The 20157-nt window shown below is 50.2% G+C and overlaps 1 protein-coding gene across 5 annotated transcripts in view; it reads left to right on the top strand.

Annotated features, from left to right (window-relative positions):
• Positions 1-1249, top strand: part of ARHGEF37 (Rho guanine nucleotide exchange factor 37) — a 40625-nt gene extending 39376 nt beyond the window's left edge. For 2 of the 5 annotated variants that reach the window (XM_037161887.2, XM_037161888.2), the window contains exon 14: positions 715-795. Coding sequence is in view for 3 of the 5 variants with exons in the window: in XM_053665908.1 (XP_053521883.1) it covers positions 715-828 (114 nt within the window). In the remaining 2 variants the exon portion in view is untranslated. Of the gene's footprint in view, positions 1-714 lie in introns of all 5 variants that reach the window. The other 3 variants (XM_053665908.1, XM_053665907.1, XM_053665906.1) reach the window with 3 other exon arrangements.
• Positions 1250-20157: the final 18908 nt, after the last annotated feature.

The raw sequence follows: 20157 nt of genomic DNA, 5'->3' as shown, positions 1-20157 counted from the left end.
CTATAGCTGTCAGCTCTGGCTTTTAGGGGGCTCTTAAGAATATACACACAGGACTGTGTCAGATGGCGTGTAGCTCACCTCCTCAGGGCTTGTGAAAGCATGAAGGTTGCATAATGCCAGGGAAACTCAACTCCACAAGCCCTTTCCCAGCCCCAAATTCACTTTACAAGATGCTCTTGACTCATTTTCCTTTCTCTTTCCTTCTCAGATTGCTGATACAAATAGGAAGCATAGGAGAGCAGATAATAAAATAAGAAACCCATTTGTGGTTCCACAATACGGACTGAGAGCCTGCTGAGCGCTAGAACCCCAGCTCAGGGTTTCTCAGCATGCCTGCTCACTGCGGTCACGGGGCAGCTTTCAGCTATGGCTGATACCAGGACCCCACCGGAGATGCTGATGTAATTGGTCTGGGGCATGGCCTGGGCCTCCAGGACTCAGAAGGCTCTCCGCATGCTTAGCGTGTGGCCAGGGCTGGGGACCTCTGCCCTAGACACACAGTGGTAGATGAGAGGCCTGGGGTGGAAAATGGGCCCCCCCCCCCACTGAGCTACTATGCACCCCCCACTTCCGAGCTTTGCACTAGCTTGGATGTTTTGAAGAGGCAGCTTTGGAGGTGGTTTGACGCAGAACAGTCTGCTTGGTCAGGTCCCAGAATGTATATTTATTAAGTGCCATTAAAAGGGACCTGAACAAAATTGGATGTTCTTGCAGGCACAAGGGAGGAAACTGAAATCCACTTGGAACCAAATTGGTCTCATGAGGGGAAAATACAAAGTGTTCAGCAGCATATGGTGTGGTTTCTCACGGACCAGAGAAGGAGGCTGAGTCACCGAAAGGTGAGAAAATGCACACTGAGAGGGAGAATGGCCTGAGTTTTCTCCAGGGGACTCTGCGTGATGTGCCCTTTTCCCCCAAATGCCTAGAACACAAATTGCACTGTGTCTTGTTTACTTCACTCTTCTATGAACTGACAGGAGTGGAAGACTGACTCACAGGGGTGTCCCTTGTTCCCTGCAGCAGAGTGAGACCTCTTTCACCTTTTGGGCCCCAGCCCAGTTTGGGACAGAAAGACAGGATTACACTATCAGAGGAAAGACGAGTGGATTCTTGGTTGTCGTGACGAGCTCTAGCTTGGTGAATAACTGATGGGAACTACTGGGAATAAAGGACTGAGAAGATGAAAACATCTCTGGAATTTGTACAACTCTCACCATTGGGTAGTCAGGTGCCCCAGTGCCACATTCGTTCACGGGGCACTTGCTATACATGAAAACGAAAACATTCATTCGTGTGTTCATTTGAAGAGTGGCCACAGTACACCTTTGGGTTCAGTAGCTGGGGATGTAGCAAGAAGTCAGACAGAAGGGCCCTGTCCTTTCAGAGTGCACAGCTGGGGAGAGAGACAGACAAGTCAACAGTCAGTTACTCGCCGAGTAAGTTCTAGGGGAGGGAATTAACAAGTACCACCAGAGCCCAGGCAAGGGTCCAGCCCTGACTCAGACTTGGTGGCTCAGCAAGGCTTCCTGAGGGAAGTGATATCCAAGCTGAGGCCTGATGGGTAACTAGGGTTGAGTGCAGGTGGGAGGCGGGTATGTGCAAAGGCCCAGAGGTAAGAGCTAGCACGGTCTGTCAGGACACTGCAATGCTGCAGTTAGAACACAGGGTATGTGTAGGGCTGGTGGGTACAGTGAGAGATGGTTTAGAGGTCAGTATGGTAAGGAGCTTTGGTTTTTATTCCGAGAGCCATGGGTGGGGGTGGGGTGGGGGAGGGGCAGTAAAGGGTTTGGGGCAGAGGAGTGACAGGCCCAGGGTTGTATTTCAGGGTGCAAGTCCCCTGGAATCATCCTACACATGTCCCATGCCTTAAGTGATAGATGTTCTATACATATTGCTGATGAACATCCCCAAGGGGACAGGACCCCGGCACCCTACCTCGGAGGAATCACCCAGGCAGCCGGAGAGGCAAGACGTACGAGAGTGAGGCAGTTACCTGGCTCCACGGGACGGCAGACAGGAGGCGGTCTGAGGGGGCTGAGGAAGTCACAGGGGCTTGTTGGAGGAGGTGCTGGGCCGTGTGGGCCAAGTAGGACTGGGGAAAGCGAAAGGGCAAAGAGGCCTTCTCAGGCCTGGGGAGGAGCATAGTGCTGGGAAAGGTGCCCAGAACTTGGGAAGAGCTGAGCTCAAGGCCTGATTGACCACAAAGCAAGTGCACTTATCTGTGTGTGAAGAAGCTCGATGAGGCCCCCCATCTCCCCGTCCTCCCCACTCGGCCCCAGAAGCACTCACTGTAGAGTTCTGGCTTATCTCGAGGAGCACCTGGCTCCCTGCGCCCAGGCCTGGCTTCCAGAGTGGCAGAGCCGCAGCAGGGCCTGGCGGACAGGAACAGACCGAACACCCTCCCAGGACTGGGGTAAGGAAAGAGCTGGTTTCCACTCCTGGCGTCATCACGAGGGGCTAAGATCCTGAACAAGCCATTCATGTAACCTTGCTCACCTGTTTGTTCTTCTTTTTCTTCCTTGATATTTTTTCAATTATACTTCGCATTTAATATTATTTTGTGTAGAGCACAGTGGTTAGGCAATCATATACTTACAAAGTGTTCCCCCTGGGATCACATGTTTGCTTATTGATCATTTCTGAATGTACCCTTTCTGTTTTCTCACCTGTAAAATGGGTACAATTCCTGTTCTCACAGGGTGGGTGAGAGGAGTAAATGACACAATCAGCAGCAGCGGCATCACGGCTGAGCAATGAGGGAACATGTGAGCTGTTGCCACCAGGAGGCAGCAACGCTCTACAAGTCACCTGTGGGAGGCCGAGGAGGCGCCCTCGGAGCCAAGCTGGACTGCTGGTGCCCGGCAGGTGGTGCAAATCAGGGGAAGAACCAGGTGAAAGACATTAGAGAGTGGCGGGGACTGTGTTGGACCCCGTCATACATGCTCAGTCTAAAATACAGGAGGCAAACACAAGGCCCACAGGCTGAATCCGGCCCTCCCCCTTGTTTTACCCGGCCTGGCACCTCGTTTCTACCTGGTGGCAGCACCGAGCTCTCACTTAACTCTTAAGGAGTAGTTACATTTATACAGTCCTAAAATTATATGCGGCCCTTTGAAGGCGACTGTGAGGCTAATGTGCCCCGCCCCCATGAAAGTGAGTTTGCTACCCCTGGTCTAAAAGAAGTTTCTTGGCTCCAACCTATATTGCCACATCAGAATGAGGGCCCAGTGGTGCCGGGTAGACTGACTTTTCAAGAGAAGCCAGAAACCAGGGTTTCATTTGTTGGAGTCTGTTGGTGTGAAGTCTTCTGTGTGGCCACAGCAGTCCCCCTCTTTGTCTCTTCTGCCTGAGTGTGCGCTCACTGGGTGGAGGGTCTCGTCCGACGAATTAGTTTTATATCTTGATATTTCCTCTGAAGCACCTTCCTGTGCCTCCCCCCAACTCACTGGCACTCACTTCCCTCCGTCGGACCTTTCCTTTCCTGCCACTGTCACTTGCTGCTGCCTCACAGTTTCGTGAGATGGTGCCCCATAGTTTCTGACTCCCCCATGAGGATGTCCATAGTACCTATTCTACAAGAGTCATTTGAGGATTAAATGAGATGCTGCTATAGAATCACTTAGCCCAGCAATGGCTCACTCATGCTGAAGAAACACAGCTATCATTATTATGGGGACTTCAGAAGCAATGGTGTGACATTTGGAGAGAGGTTTGCAGGGCCTTTCTCCAGGATGGTGACAAGGCCTGGCCTTTAGCCTGTGTAGATGAAGTGCTGGACTTGTCACACTCCAGAGACATTCCTGACACTTTCCCCTTTGACCTTCACTGGTCCAGCCATGCCAGTGGGGTCAGGGTGGGCAGGCATCCCATCGCAGCAACGCTCGTAGGTGTGAGTGGTCTGCATTCTCCTGCCCCTCTCCAGCCATAGGGCTTTCTGCTGCCCACTCGCCACTGCGGAGATGTTGGGCCAGTGCGCAGGCAGAATCAGGCACACTGGAACTGCAGGAATGCTTGCAGCCAGGAGCGTCGTCTTGGGGTGTTCCCAAGGGACCCAGCAGCTTTGGGGCCAGGTTTCTTGCAGGGGAGTGAAGAGAATGAGGGAACCAGGTGTTTCATGGGCTTGATGGCTGGGCCCATGAGCCTCAGCAGCTGCTGTTCAGTTTCCGCTGAGGTCTCAGGCAGCCTCCATGTACCCAGGACATTCAGGGGGGTGCTGAGTTCCCTGCCTCGGGCCCATCTGCCTGTCATCATAGGTTTGGGCATCCTTGGGCCCTGGGAGTGGAAAGAGCTGTAAACAGTGGCTGCAGGTTTGGGACAGCCCAGAACCCCAGGAAGGATTGGACTAGCGTGGATGTAGGAGAAGCAGCCACCCCTTCAGAGCATCTTACGTCTCCAGAGATTGGATATTTGCTCGTTTGCTCTCACGATCATTCTCTGCCCTGCTCTGCTCTGTCCTATATTTCAGAGAACTACAGTTCCCAGGATCCTTTGCCCTCTGGTTTCCTGGCGGGTTTGGCCAATGGGAAGCACTGACAGGCAGGAGGAGGGGAGAAACCAAGGTAGTCTCCCTCTCTCTGCTTCAGGCTGCATCCCAGCCTGCAGCTGGTCTTCCCCGTGGTTCTGGTTCCCAGGGGATGGCCCCGTCCTCAGGGCCTCAGGGCCTGTTGGGCAGGTCTGGGCCTCAGGGCCTGTTGGGCAGGTCTGGCTATGCTTCCTGTTTTTGTTCCTCCAGCTTGAGAACTGGAATGTCTTTTTGCTGTTAATCTCTGGGGCTCAGATTTTCATTCACCTGTGTAACCTCCTATGTTAAATTCCTTCTGCTCACAATGAATAGAGAGGTTCTCTTTCTTTTTTAAAAAAGATGTTATTTATTCATTTTTAGAGAGGGGTAGGGAGGGAGAAAGAGAGGGAAAAAAACACCCGTGTGTGGTTGCCTCTTGCATGCCCCCTACTGGGGACCTGGCCCACAACCCAGGCATGTGCCCTGACTGGGAATTGGTAGAGTGGTTCTCTTTCTGATTGGCCAGTGACTGGCATGCTGTTCAGCAGCTGGGGGTACAGGATGGGACTGGGGAGTGGAACTACGGGGCTCCCAGGTACCTCTGCACCTCAGGCTGCCCAACCCTCGGGAAAGATTTGGACCGTTACCAGGTCTGCTGCACCTTCCCTGGATGAGGGGACTGTCCTGCCTTCTCCACCTAGGACTCTTGGAAGTGTCTTGAGTGGTGCACAGCGAGTCACACTCTAGGTCCTGTGGCTGAGAGAGTGCCGACTGCCCCTGTCTTGGCCAACTGGGGCTATTGCTACAGGGTCCAGAGCAGACAGACACGGAGGAGGTCCCAGGGCTGCTGTGTGAGAGCAGAGCCAGGCTCCGGGCAGAGGGAGAGGGTCAGCTCCTTCCGCCAGAGTGTCTCAGCATCTACGTCTGGCGCTAGCTTGGGCCTGGGGAGCAGTGGGCCCCAGGTCAAGGAGATGGGACGTGGAAGTGGGACACCAGCCAGGGAAGAGGCTGCTTGTCTTGAGTCTGGGATCTCTGGGCTTCTGGGCACATCAGGGGAGCGCCTGGCCCGGGGAGAGACCGGTGCATGGATAGCACTCACGTGGCTCCCATTCACTACTCAGGGGACTGGAGCGTTGCAGGAGACAATCTACTTTACAGGATTAAGCCGGTGCCTAACAAACATATAGAAGGCTTTCAAAAGCAGCAAGCCGGAAAACAAATCCAAATCTCCACATCAGCCAGCCACTGTGTCATCCTGTAGGCATTTCATAGGATGAACTGGTGTCTTAGTTGCGACTGAGGTCCTGGCCTCTCCCCTGGGGCAGAGCTGGGCCTGGGGCACATCCGGCTGCTAGTCCGGTGAAGGAGTTGTGAGGTCGGGAGGCATGAGGTCCCAGGGCACACTCCCCAGGGTGGGCGGGAGAGCAGCAGGTATCCGCCAGGCAGTCAGAGCCCCGAGGGGGCTCTCAGTGACAACTACCTCTTAGCGGTCCAGGCAGGACGGAGATAAAGGCCAGGTCGGGTTGCAGAGTGGGTAGGAGGGTCTCAGTCTTTGGGCTGAGGTCTGAGCACCAGGTCCCAGAGTCTGTAGTGTCAGCCCTCTGAAGACATGGAGACCACGGCAGGAGATGGGGTTAGGGTTCAGCTTTTAGTGCAGAGGACTTTTTACTGAGTCCTGGTGGAGGCAGGAGGGGCAGGGGTGTCTAAAATGCTCCCATTTGAGGACGAGATTAAACCTAGGGAGCAAGGGGGGCTGGACCTGGGAGAAGGTCATGCATGGAAGCTGGGGCACTCAGGCCCTTGGACCTCCTATTGCAAAGCGCCTGAGTTCGAATCCTGACTCCACACTCACCTCATTATGTGACCTCATTGAACGAGTCACTTCATCTCTTTAAAACCCTGCTTTCCTTTCTGTGCGTAAACCAGGTTGCAGCCCTGCCTCTAAGGGTTGTTGGGATGTTGAAACAGGATAAGGCACAACAGCATTTGGCGCAGTCTCTGGGACATGTGAGCACTTAATGAAGGACTGACCAGGCCACACAAGCCAGTACTGCTCCTTCCCCACCGCGCGGGGCGTGCCACTGCCCCCCTGCTCCCCCTCCCTGGGCAAACACTCCGCGGCTCTTCAACCTTTCCTCTAATGTCTGTGCGTTCCTGACCCTTCACTACCTCAGACTCTGAAAAATAGCCCTTCACTTGGTGCTCTCTTTCAAAACTGAAAACAAGTGGATATCATAAGAGGCCAGAGGTCACCGTCACCGGGACTGTGCCCTCAGACACTCTCTGGTGACTGCAGCCAGCCGCTGCTTCATTCTCTCAAGACACTTCCCGATAAGCACTGTTTGTGGGTCTACCTTCCCCTACTTATGTCCCCTAAATTTTTAATTTTTTTATCACATAGTCTTTCTCATCCCTCTTCCCTCACCAAAAAAAAGCCATAGGTCAGAACAGCAACTGTTCTGACCTATGAACAAACACAGTGAGGCACACACAAACTATTAGAAAACTTTCAGCATGCATCCCCTGCCCCTTCACAGCAACCCCGGCCCCTCCCAGGCCGGACCACAGGGGACACACTCCCCTTACTTTCGCGTGTCTGCACCTCAGTGGGAGAGTCGAGTTGCCGGCCCAAAACACTGGGTCTGGATCTCCTCTCTGTAGTCTGTACTGCAGCCATGATGAGCGGTTTGTTCTTCCTTCCCCAGGTTGCAGCCCCAACAGATACTAACCTGCAACCCCACCCCCAAAGCCACTCTTCCCGCAGTCTGCCCCTCAGGACACGGCACCTGGTCCCCTCAGCTCTTCATGCCAAACACCTGGGATTCACCCCAGTTCCTCTCTTCCTTTCAGCCCTTCACATGGAATCCTTCAGCGAGGCCCCCAAAACCTTCCCCAAATTGGTCCCTGTGTGTCCGGCCTCCACCGTTTCCCCTCCAGGTGATTAAAGCACAGCATCTCTCACCTGGACCCCAGCAGGGCCCTCCCGGTGATCTCTCAGTCCCGCCGTGTCCCTCACCCTCAGTCCACTCCGCACACAGCGGAGGGACCCTTCGAAAAAGTAGGGCATCACACCTCTGCTGAAAACTGAACGGAGCCTGTGCTCTTCGCTCTAACCTGAAAGGCCCTGTGGGGACGCCCTGCCCCTCTGCTGGCCTGCCCTCAATTCCTCAGTGCCTCCGAGCTCCTTCCTGCCTCAGGGACTTTGCACTGGCCCTTCCCCTCCCTGGGGTGCTCTTCCCCGAGGTCCACCCAAAGCTGGCTTCCTGACATGCAGGTCAGCTTCTCGGGGTGGCCTTCACTGACCACTCCGTCTGGGGAGACTCCAACCCCGTCCCCACACCATGATCCCTGTCATTCACTGTTGCGTCATCATGTCCTCCTGTCATTACAGCAGGTATCACTCCCTTCTGTTTTCTGGTTTGCTTGTTGTCTGACTCCCCCGTCAGAAAGTAAGCTCCTCAAAGGTGAGGATTTTATCCATTTTTATTCAATGCTACATTCAAACACTCTTTACTATGCCCAAATGAAGCATGCGTGTATTGAAGAATTACTGATGGTTTATCTGATTCGAATTTAAGTAGTTGCCCTGTGTTTTACTGGAGCACACACATCAGATTTGTCAGCTCTCAGCCTTGCAGAACACTCAGCTGCAGCAGTCTCTTGCAGAATTAAAGCGATCCCAATTCCTTGTTTGAATACTGTGTAATTTTGAATAGAAAAAATATTGCTCCTTTAATAAGAGGAATTTCAGGAGAGGCCTTTCTTGCTGGTATAGGGGAGAGAGAGAGTCGGGGCCTCAGCCCAGTTTCAGGACGGCCTCAGTTGGCCCGGGACTGACTGATAAAGTGTGAAGTGGACTTCATCCTCTGCCACGTCTCCTCCCCAGCCAGTGCGTTCCTGTAGCATCTCCCTCTGCTGCAACTGATGCAGGTGCTGCTGACATGGCCTCGTCACTGGCAGACAGGCTGGTCATCCACGCCCACACTGCCTCAGGGCCCAGGGCCTGCAGAGTCCCCCTTTGGCCTTGGGCCAGGATGGGCTTTCAAAGCCAGAAGCATCTGGATGTGGCTTGTCTGATATACCCTCTAAGTCAGCCACTGGCCCCTCCTGTCTCTATTTACTCCTCTAGCCCTGGCTTCTAAGGCAGGGGTGAGGGTTGGAGGGGAGACAGAATTAGGTGAGCTCTTTGGGACTCTCCTCGACCCTGCCCGGCCTATTGTACCAAATGCAGGGTTGGAGAATCAGAGCAAGAGGGACCTCAGAGAACAATGAGATTAGTGAGCTCAGGGGAGCCCCTGGGTACCTTCAGGGGTGCTTGGGGGATGATGGAAGCCCCCACACCCCTCCTTCTACTAGCATGGGGTCAATTTGGGATCTGTTTTGTTGATTTTCTCTTGTTTAAGATTTCCTAGGAAGAAAGGGATTCCGTGGCTCTAATAAGTCCTAAAACCATGTTCTAATCGGAAGTCTTTCCCAAATTTGTCTATGCATCCTGATCCACTGGGTGACTTGGTAAGAAACGTGGATTCTGAGCCCTGTAGCATGTGTGCCTGCTCAGCACCCACTTCCCCTGAGGATACCCTCTGTGTTCCCTTGCGGAGCTCTCCCTGCCCCCCACACGACCCATGTGGCTTGGCTGGAGACCCCACTCACTCGATCCCCAGGGGCTGATCACAGCCAAAACGATCAGCCAAGTCCAGGGTCAAAGCTTGACTGGAGTGGCAGCCCCAGGATCTTGGCAAAGAAGCTCTGTTTTTCAGAGGTCATGGGTTGGTAGCTGTCAGTTTGAAACTGTTGGCTAAGAGTGAAGCCAGCCCTGAGGCAAACAACGACCAGGGATGAGAGATAGACAGACAGACAGACATGCCTGCTGACATGAACACCTGGACCCAGCCACGTCTAAAGTTTATCCCCCTGGGCTATTCAGATACATGAGCCGATACATTGCTTTTATTCTTCAGCCAGTTTGAGCTGGGCTTCTGCCACTTGCAACCAAGAGAGTCCTGACCAATTCAGAGACCCTGTCTCAGGTCTACTGGATCCTGCTCTCCATGAATGGAGTCCAGAAACCTGGGCTTGTCAAAAGATTTGGAGTGAATCCTGAGAAAATGTCCCACTGTATAAGTCATTGTTTGGACAGCACTGAGACCCTGGTCCAAGGACACACAGGTACAAGTGCTCCTCCCACCAACAGCCGTTACAATTATATGTCAGACCCCGTGCATGGTCTCAAGCCTCACACTCAGTGAAGCACAGGTTATTCTTCCATTTTACAGGTGAGAACGCTGAGGCCTAGAGAGGTGAATTAATGAGTTCAAGGGCATGGATCTAGGAGTGTGAGTCTCTGAAGCTTGTCCTCTTTCTACCACTCTACACTTCCCAGGAAGACCATGTGGCTTGCCCAGAGCCCCAAGAGCTGGTGTGGGAAGTTTCAGCCCTCTCTCTTTAGAACCTCTCTCAATAGGCAAAGCCTGTCTGAGTCACTTAGTGTGCTGTGGCTGCAGCAAGGGGGGACACCAGTGGGGTGGGCCTACACAATACGGTTAATTTAGTACACTAAGAAGTCCCAAAGTAAGATGGCTCTAGGGTTGGCTAATTAAGAGGCTCAATGTCAGAGTCAAGGGCTCCGGTCCTTTCCGTTTTTCTGTTCTGCCTTCTTCTGGTTTCAACCAGCCCTCAGGTTGGCTCTCTTTATGTTTACAAGGTAGCTGCTCCACGTTCAGATGTGACAATGTCCAGCATAGGAGTTTGGTTTCTTCTTGTGTGTTTATCAGTGAAGAAAATGGTTCTGAAAAGCCCTCTACATATCATTGGTCAGAATCTCATCACATGTTCACACCTGGTCCAGTCATTGGTAAGGGAGGTGAGAACATCATGATGGGCTTGGATCAATCATGTTCCACACACCTGAACAGCATAGGGCTCTTCAAGAAGGAAGGAAAGAAATGAAAGGTGTTGGGTAGTGTCTGCGCACAGTTCCTCTCCTGCTCCCTGGGTCTCCCGCCCTGACCTGGGCCCCAGCTCCTGACACACCTCTCTTTTCTTTAGTCACAATTCTTGCAGTGAGGCCAATTTTCAAAGTCCCAAATCCTCCCTATGGCTCCCTCGCCCTTCCTTTTAGTCTTCTCCCACAGCCAGAAAGGTGTCTTGAAGAAACGCAGGACTTTCCCTCCAGCACCCAGAGGTGCCCTTCCTGGCTGTATTTCCTTCACTTCCAGTCCACTGGGTTGTTGGGAGGACAGCTACCACATGTGTGGTGGTGGACACGTGCCGTCGCCTGCCCATCACCTGTTTTTCCTGCTCCTAATGACAGAATGCACACTGTCCCTCAGCGACTCACTCTTTCCTACTCTCAAGCCCTGTGGAGTAAGCAACACTGACCCAACTCTTAGCAGGTTTCTACCCCTGCAGCCTGGGGTATATGACTTAGGTCTGCTCAGTCACTAGGTTTAATGCCTCTTGCCAAAGGACTTTATTTGGGGTGGACAGATCTCTTTTATGTCACTAATTTTGTAACTTTGGGAAGGCCACTTCATTTACATGTGCCTCAATTTTTTCTTCTGTAAAATGGGAATAACTATTATTCTCACAGAACCTCGGTCTTTTCTATGAGAGTCACTTCATGGGCCTTGGGCTCAAACTACTGGGGGAGAGAGATTCTATTTCTCCTTAGGTTGTGGAGCTGCAAGATTTGAGTCTGGAGCTTTTAGCAACCATTTTGCAACTTCTGAGAAGAAAGCTGGTCTGAGAATCAAGCTAACACAGGACCAAGAGACGGAGCCAGAGGGACCCTACGCTGCTGGATCCAGCTGGGCCTGATGCCAGAAACCCTGTGCATCTCAGTCACATGAGCCAATAAACTTTCCATTCTTGGTCAGCCTGGTCTGAGCTGGCATTATGCCCCTTGCAGTGAGAAAACAACTAATACAGCATGTGTTTTTGAAAAGGCTGAACTGTGCTCTTCTTTGGGTGAGTCGTGTATGTGTAAAGGGGAGCAATGGAAGATAAGGTTGGGAAATTAGGCTGCAGATACATGGCAGGGGGCCTCGAGTCTTTGTGATGGACCAGGCAATCTTAGAACCACTGGGCGGTGCAGGATCTCCCAAGGCCAAGTGATCCCAGGAGTTGTCAAACAGACTAAACTTTGCCCCCAGAAATCAGGTTAATGTTTTTGTAGCTGTTGATAGAGTAAAATTATTTTTATTTTTTAAAGATTTTTATTTATTTGTTTTTAGACAGAGGGGAAAGGAGGGAGAAGGAGGGAGAGAAACATCGATCCGTTGCCTCTCACAGGCTCCCAACTGCAGACCTGGCTCACAACCCAGGCCTGTGCCCTGAACAGGCATCGAACTAGTGACCTGTTGGTTTGCAGGTCAGTGTTCAACCCACTGAGCCAAACCAGCCACGGCTAAAATAGAATTCTTGACCTACAGAAGGACTTGCTCTCGGCATGCTTTTATCAGGACAGAGTTGGTGAGTTCTGCATAATTGAGAATGTTTAGAAGACAGGAGCTACTGGCACTTATCAATTGCTCCTGAGGGCCAGGTTATAATCGAGGTGGGGAGAAACCCAGTGCAGCTGAAGGGAAGGTGTGGGGACGCTACCAAACGTGTCCGTATCCCCTTTATGTTGCCCAGATAGGACATGGGCTGGACAGAGTAGAGCGGTGGACATCACCTTCCTCTTCCTACAAGACCTACTTCTGTTGATGCAGCCTGAGGTTGCCTTCACTCCGGTGGCAGCCATCACGCTTTGTACTGAAGTGACGTCATACGTGCTGCTATTATGTCATGTCTCCCTGGTCACCTCCTGTTTTCTAATCCCTCTCCCACCTTAACAGATTCTTCAACTGCTTTTCAAGATTCCATGAGTCAAAAACCTTGACCACTTGGGGAGGTGAAGTGGTTAAGGAGAAGACAAGAAACCAGCTCTTAGTTAAAAACAAAAACAAAAACAAACTTCAATGTAGCAAAAAAACAAACAAAAAAAAGCAAAACACTATCATCCGTGCAGAGTGCCTGGCCGCACTTGGGCTTAAGCCTCCAAATCATCACTTGCATTCTCAGTGCACCTGTTCGTGACAGAGCTTCTGGGGTCCGGGTTTGTCTGTCCCCAGTGACTTGCCCCCAACCGTGCACCCCTGGTACATTCTACCACCCTACATGGGCAGTCTTCATTCAAGTGTCTGAACAACAGAAAAGTTGTTCTGGACAGTAACAGGAAAGTGGCAGGGACAAAGCCACCATTCTGCCTGATTTTGCTTCCAGCTAAGTCCAAAACACACGATACAAGCTTAGTTCTTCAAGTGTATGATCTCATTTCTACTTACATAATGTACAGGCATTGGGCCTGGGGCTGTACAGATATTAACTCATTTAATCCTCAAAATGACCCATAATAACAATGACTATTTCCATTTCACAGACAAAGAAATTGAGGCACATGTAGATTAAGTGACCTTCCCAAAGTCACAAAATCAGTGACAGAGCAGAGATTTGGTACCATACACTCTCCAACCTGTGGCAGGGTAGGCAAACTTTTTCCACCAAGGGCCAGGAGTGCTTCAGACACGGAGCCTCTGTCCCAGCTACTCGGTTCTGTTGCTGGAGTGCAAGAGCACTTGTAGTCAACACATAAACAAATGGGTGTGATTGTATGCCAATAAAACTTTACTCAGAGACAATGAAATGTGAATTTCCTGTCATCTTCAGTGTTGTGAAGTATTACTTTCCACTTGATTTTTTTTCCTTCAAACGATTTAGAAATACAAACTCCTGTCTTAGCCTGCAGGTCACATGGAAACAGGTGGTGCCTAGATCTGGCCGGAGGCTGCGTGCTGACTGCTGCTCCCAGCTGTGCTGTTGTTCACCCTCTTCCCACAAGTCACTTCTTATCACCTCAGTTCTAGGACAAAAGAAATTGAGGTGAGAGGAGGTTAATGACTTCCCCAAGGTTACACGGTGAGTGGCGGGGGTGGGGGTGGAGCACGCGTTGTCAGGATTTGTCCGGACCCAGAGGCTGCAGCGGTAGGAGAGCTGGCCGAGGCCGGCCGGGCAGGAAGCAGGGCTGAGCCGAGGACATCAGGGCTGTCCGCCTTGGCTCGAAGCCACCAGCCACCAAGTGCTGGAGGATCCCCCTGCCTCTCTCGTCCCCAGGAGCCGAACGAGTGCTCTGCCCCCATCTGTCACTGCTGTCCCTTTTTCACACACTCCTGAGATTTGCAAAGATGGAAATGCTCTGCCTTTCAAGCCTGGAGCCAGAGGCTCAGAGAAACCCAGAGGCTGTCTTGACTGGGTCTGATCTCGCCAACCACAGCCATTAGGGGAGGAAAGAACTGGCCGAAAAGGGCCCCCAGCTGCCACTTCTGAGAATACCTTAGCTCTGGCCTGGCTAAGCCTGGGAAAGGGTGGGGGAGGGGGGGAAAGGGTAAGAGACAGAGAGCAGGGGGCAGAAGGAGGGAGAGAGAGAGAGGGAGAAAGAGAGGGGGAGACATGGAATTAGAAAGAGATGGACACACACACACACACACACACACACACACACACACACACACACCCCTTATCAGCTGTTTTTCTGAACCAAAACCCTATTTCCTAGTTTCTCAACTTTGCAGATACAGAAAAGCCAATACTGCAGCAGAAAAATCTCCCTGTGTTACATGCTGTTAAAAATTCTTTGTTTATTTTGTCTTTCCTAGGTTTCCACACACTTAACTTCATTCAAACCAGTGAGCAGGCCCTACGGAGGGCAGTGCAGAGGCCATGTGCCTGAGGAGGGATGTGGCACTCAGAGAGCTCCAGCATCTTGCTTGAGGTCACGCAGCAAGGTAATGGCCGAGCTGGGACCATGGATCAAGACCGCTGACTCACAGAAAATGCTGCCTCTGGAAGCGGCAATCCTCTGGGGCTGTCGTCTCACTCTGGGCTCACAAGTGGGTGGCTCTTGGTTTGGGACCGTGCAGCACCTGTTCCCCTCCGAAAAGCGCCCCAGTTCCATTAAGGGGAATTGCCTGTCCCCAACTGTCTTGGGGCACAGGTCATTTTTAGCTCGTTCCCCTCCACTGCTGGCCTCCTCCCATTAAAGTCAAAGGGGTCAGCTCCTTCCTCCTCACCTGGGTGAATCAGTGGGGACACGTGACCTAAAATGCTCTTTCCAAGGATGTTGACTCTGGCAAGCACAAGGGAATGGTTTCTGGCCGCTCATTCTCTTTGTGACAATAGCAGTTGTGGGGTGGTTGATAGCATCCCTGCTTCTGTCCCTGTTAAAGGCAGTGACGGCTTAGCCTGCTTCCTGCTTCATGGCCCTCAGAGTTCCCTTAATTCCTGCTGACACAAGCCTGCTCTTACCGTCTCTCATTAATTATGTAGGTTTCCACTGGGCTTCGGAAAAAATCCCCTTCGCCCTTAGTTTCTGGTGCTCGCAGCAGAGCCCTGTCTGACACAACCCCAGAGAAGGGAGGCACTGTCTCCTCTCCCACTCCCGGGCCTCACCCCCATCTCCTCCTCAGAAGAATAGTTCGGGTCCCCCAGAACTAATCCCCACATTGCCTGGCATAAATTTTGTGTAGAAAAAGCACGCAAACACGAAATACGCTCCCAAAATCTTAGGGTCAGTGCGAGTGGTAGGTTATTGGAGGATTTAATTTCCTCTTGTTGCTCATCTTTGTCCCCTGAAAATTTTTTCCCACTCCCTTTATGATGAAAGACCACAATATTTATGGACTTGTTGGTTCAATTGCAATTAGAGAAACGGAGACATTGCCCTTGTCCCTTTGTGGGTGTCCTTGAGAAGGAGACTGGGCCAGTGTTTCAGCATTGTGCCGCCGCTGCTGTTATCACCCCACTGGTGGGGGTGTGTTTACCGACGGAGCTGAGGGCTGATATCCCGCTGGCTTTGTTGTACAAGTGACTCAGGGAAAGTCCTCACCTCTCCTTGCTCCCCGCAGGTCTCCCCACATAAACACGGAGGGGATGGGACTAAGTGACCTCTAAGAGTTCTGCTGTTCGGTTCCGGGGCCTTTTTGAGGCTCATAGATTGATGGAAACTGCATCTGAGAGAGAAGCAAGAACCTACTCTCTGGGGGAGACATTTCAATGTCCCAAGTAGTCAGCGCTCTTTAAGTTGCAAGAAACAAAAACCCACCTCAAACTGGCATAAAAAAAGGTATGTGTGGGGGTGTTTATTAGCTCATATAACTGAAAAATTCAGATCTAGAATCAGGTTTGGCTGGATCCAGGGATAAGAGGGTGTCATCAGCCCTGACTGGTGTGGCTTAGTGGATTGGGTGGTCATTCTGCAAAGCAAAAGGTTGCCAGCTCAACTGTTGGTCAGGGCACATTCCTGGGTTGTGGATTCAAGTCCCCAGACTGGGCATGTGCAAGAGGCAGCTGATTGATGTTTCTCTCCCTCTCTTTCTCCCTCCTTTCCCCCTCTCTAAAAGTAGAATCTTTTTCTTAAAAAATGGTGAGTGTCATCAGACCCGGTCTCCCTTAGTGTCTTCTGCCTCATCATCAGGCGAGTCTTTTCATACAAAGGTCAGCAGCAGCTCCAGGCTCACACGTCTTGCCAGCTTTAGCGCCTCTTCCCAAGGATTCCAGCAGAAGTCCAAGGGCTGTCTCGCCAGACTCTGCCAAGTGACATGGCCATCGGTGAGCCAATCACTCACTGGAGCCAGGGTATGGATTTTGTTGATTGGCCAGCTGGGAGGCAGGGCGAGTATCACCTTACAGCCTCAAAGGTGACATGGGATAGTTCACCAAAGACAAGTCAAGAACCGTTACCAGAAGGGACAAGAGTGCCAGGAAGGAAAAACCCGTGAAGGCCCACTCAGGTTTCTCTACATCAGCCGTTATCAAAATGTGTTCCCCACATTGCCACTGTCAACATCTCATGGTAATTTGTTAGAAATGCAGCCCTGGCTGGTGTGGCTTAGTGGATTGAATGCCAGCTTGTGAACTGGAAGGTTACAGGTTTGATTCCCCATCAGGGCACATGCCTGGGTTACAGGTCAGATCCCCAGCTGGGATGTGTGAGAGGCAACCAATCTATATTTCTCTCCCTCTCTTTCTTCCTCCCTCTTTCCCTGTCTTCCCCTCTCTCTAAAAATAAATAAAATCTTTAACAAAAGAAATGCAAATTCATAGGCCCTGCCCCAGACCTACTGAGTGGAAGGGGTGCAGCCTACAGGTGATTCAGACACACCCACGGTGGTCTCCAGAAGGGCGGCTCTCGTGCCCAACTGCAGTGGGGTTACCGAGGGAGCTTCAAAGCTGCCTGGGCTCCTCTCCCAATTTGATCAGGATAAGAAAGGGGATGAGGCCTAGACCCTGGCGTTTTGGAAACATTCCCCTAAGTAATTCTAATGGCGACAGAGGCTGAGAGAACCACTGAGCTCAGAGGAAATCTTAGTCTCAGCTCCTCTCATTTAACGGAGTGGAGATAAACGAAGATGGTGACAGTCCCTCTGCTGTGAATTGCAGTTTATTAAAGGACGTGGGAGGCAGCAACTCAAGCCAAGCCAAATGAAGTGACAGCAATCCGCCCACCTGCATGGAGTCTGACCCGAGAGTTCCCTACACTATGATAAATTAATCTTTACACCCTCACTGCTGATTCACCATGAAGAGAACTAGAATGGCCACCACAAACAAATCAACAAACAAGTGTTGGTGAGGTTGTGGAGAAAAGGTAACCCTAGTGCACTGTTGGTGGGAATGCAGACTGGTGCAGCCACTGTGGAAAACAGTATGGAATTCCTCTGAAAACTAAAAATGGACCTGCCTTTTGACCTGGCAATTCCACTGCTGGGATTATACCCTAAGAACCTTGAAACACCAATCCAAAAGAACCTATGCACCCCAATGTTTGTAGCTGTGTTATTTATAATAGCCAAGTGCTGGAAACAGCCTAAGTGCCCATCAGTAAATGAGTGGATCAAAAAACTATGGTACATTTACACAATGGAATTCTACGCAGCAGAAAGAAAGAAGGAGCTCCTACCCTCCACAACAGCATGGATGGAACTGGAGAGCATTATGCTGAGTGAAGTAAGGCAGGTGGTGAAAGATGAAATACCATATGATCTCACCTATACAAGGAACCTATCAACAAAACAAAGAAGCAAGCAAAATAGAACCAGAGACATTGAAATAGAGAACAAACTGACAGCAACCAAAGAACAAACTGACAGAAGGGAGAGGGGACACAGAGATAATAGGGGAAAGAAGGAGAAGCATTAAGTCAAGGAACATGTATAAAGGACCCATGAACAAGGACAACAGGGGCAGGGAGGATTGAATGTGGGCAAGGGGTGGTGGGCAGGGCAGGGGAAAGCAATGGGGGGCAATGGGGGCAAATGTAATTAAACAGCAATAAAAATTTTTTAATATATTTTATTGATTATGCTATTACAGTTGTCCCATTTCCCCCTTCACTCCCCTCCATCCTGCACACCCCCTCCCACCCACATTCTCCCACTTTAATTCATATCCATGTGTCACACATATACATTCTTTGGCTTCTCCTTTTCTCACACTATTCTTACCCTCCCCCTCTCTATTGTCTACCTACCGTCTATGCTACTTATTCTGTGTACCTTTCCCCCTCTCTTCTCCTCCCACTCCCCTATTGATAGCCCTCCATGTGATCTCCATTTCTGTGGTTCTCTTCCTGTTCTAGTCTAGTTGTTTGCTTAGCTTGTTTTTGTTTTTTGTTTTAGGTGTGGTGGTTAATTATTGTGAGTTTGCTGTTATTTTATGGTACATATTTTTTATCTTCTTTTTCTTAGATAAATTTAACATTTCATATAATAAGGGCTGGGTGATGATGAGCTTCTTTAACTTGGCCTTATTTGAGAAGCACTTTAACTGTCCTTCCATTCTAAATGAAAGCTTTGCTGGATAGAGCAATCTTGGATGTAGATCCTTGCATTTCATGACTTGGAATATTTCTGTCCAGCCCCTCCTTGCCTATAAGGTCTCTTTTGAGAAATTGGCTAACAGCCTTATGGAAACTTCTTTGTAGGTAACTGTCTTCTTTTCTCTTGCTGATTTTGAGATTCTCTCCTTATGTTTAATCTTGTCTAATGTAATTATGATGTGCCTTGGTGTGTTCCTCCTTGGTCCAACTTCTTTGGGACTCTCTGAGCTTTCTGGACTTCCTGGAAGTTTATTTTCTTCACCATATTGGGGAAGTTCTCCTTCATTATTTTTTCAAATAAGTTTTCAATTTGTTGCTCTTCCTCTTCTTCTGGTACCCCTATGATTCTCATGTAGGGATGTTTAAAGATGTCCTGGAGGTTCCTAAGCCTCTCTTCATTTTTTTGAATTACTATTTCTTCATTCTTTTCTGGTTGGATGTTTCTTTCTTCCTTCTGGTCCACACTATTGATTTGAGTCCCAGTTTCCTTACCATTACTATTGGTTCCCTATATATTTTTCTTGATTTCACTTAGCATAGCCTTCATTTTTTCATTTAATTTGAGACCAAATTCAACCAATTCTGTGAGCATCCTGAGCACCAGTGTTTTGAACTGTGCGTCTGATAGTTTGGCTATTTCTTCATCACTTAGTTGTATTTTTTCTGAAGCTTTGATCTGTTCTTTCGTTTAGGCCATTTTTTTTTCTTTTGTCTTGATGTGCCTATTACATAGTGAGGGGCGGAGCCTTAGGTGTTCTCCTGGATGGGGCAACCAACATCCCTACATTGTGATGCTGTATGTGGGGGAGGGGTTCGAGAGAGAACAATGGCACCTGCTACATTTTCTGCCAGATTTCAGTCACTTCCCCTGCTTCCCCCAAGCCAATTGGGCCCTTCTGGTGCTGATTCCTGTGTGGGTAGGTTTGTGTACATTCTAGGACCCTGTGGGTCTCTCCAACGAACCTTCCTGTGAGGCTGGGAGCACCCACTCCCCCTTTGTTTTGCCTGGTTTATCTGCTTGGGAATGTGGGACCACCTGGTCCACCAGCTGCAGTCTTGAGCACCCAGCTCCATAACCCACCACCTCACTGGGTCCACCAGCTGCTCCACCTACCAGTCAGGATGAATGTGTTTTCTTTAACTCCTTGGTTGTCAGACTTCTGTATATTCGATTTTTTGTCAGTTCTGGTTATTTTTTGTTTTTAAATTGTTTTCATCCTTCTTTTGGTTGTATGAGGAGGCACAGTGTGTCTACCTATGCCTCCATCTTGCCTGGAAGTCCACAATAAGAAAATTAAAAAAAAAAAGAAGCCCTGGCTGGTGTAGCTCAGTGGAATGAGCACAGGCCTGCGAACCAGAGGATCGTGGTGCGATTCCCAGCCAGGGCACATGTCTGGGTTGCAGGCCAGTTCCCTGCAGGCCAGTTCCCAGCAGGGGACACAAGAAAGGCAACCATACATTGATGTTTCTCTCCCTCTCTCCTTCCCCTCTAAAAGATAAATAAATAAAATCTTTTTAAAAAAAAACTTTTAAAAGAAGAGAACTAGAGGGGAAAAAATAAGAAGCAGTTTACTGAGTGCTTACTGTATACCAGGCAATGTATTTGTGTCATTTAAATCTGCCATTAAACTATGAGACAGGTGATATTAAGTATGAGTATAATCCTGTGAAGTAGGTAATATTATGTGCTAAAGAGGAAGACATTGGTGGTCAGAGGGTAAGGTTACCAGACCTTGGT

This window comes from Artibeus jamaicensis, unplaced genomic scaffold (genome assembly GCF_021234435.1).
Source record: "Artibeus jamaicensis isolate MK-2021 breed Jamaican fruit bat unplaced genomic scaffold, CSHL_Jam_final contig_432, whole genome shotgun sequence".
NCBI classification, from domain to species: domain Eukaryota; kingdom Metazoa; phylum Chordata; class Mammalia; order Chiroptera; family Phyllostomidae; genus Artibeus; species Artibeus jamaicensis.
This window is presented reverse-complemented; position numbering and strand designations above follow the sequence as displayed.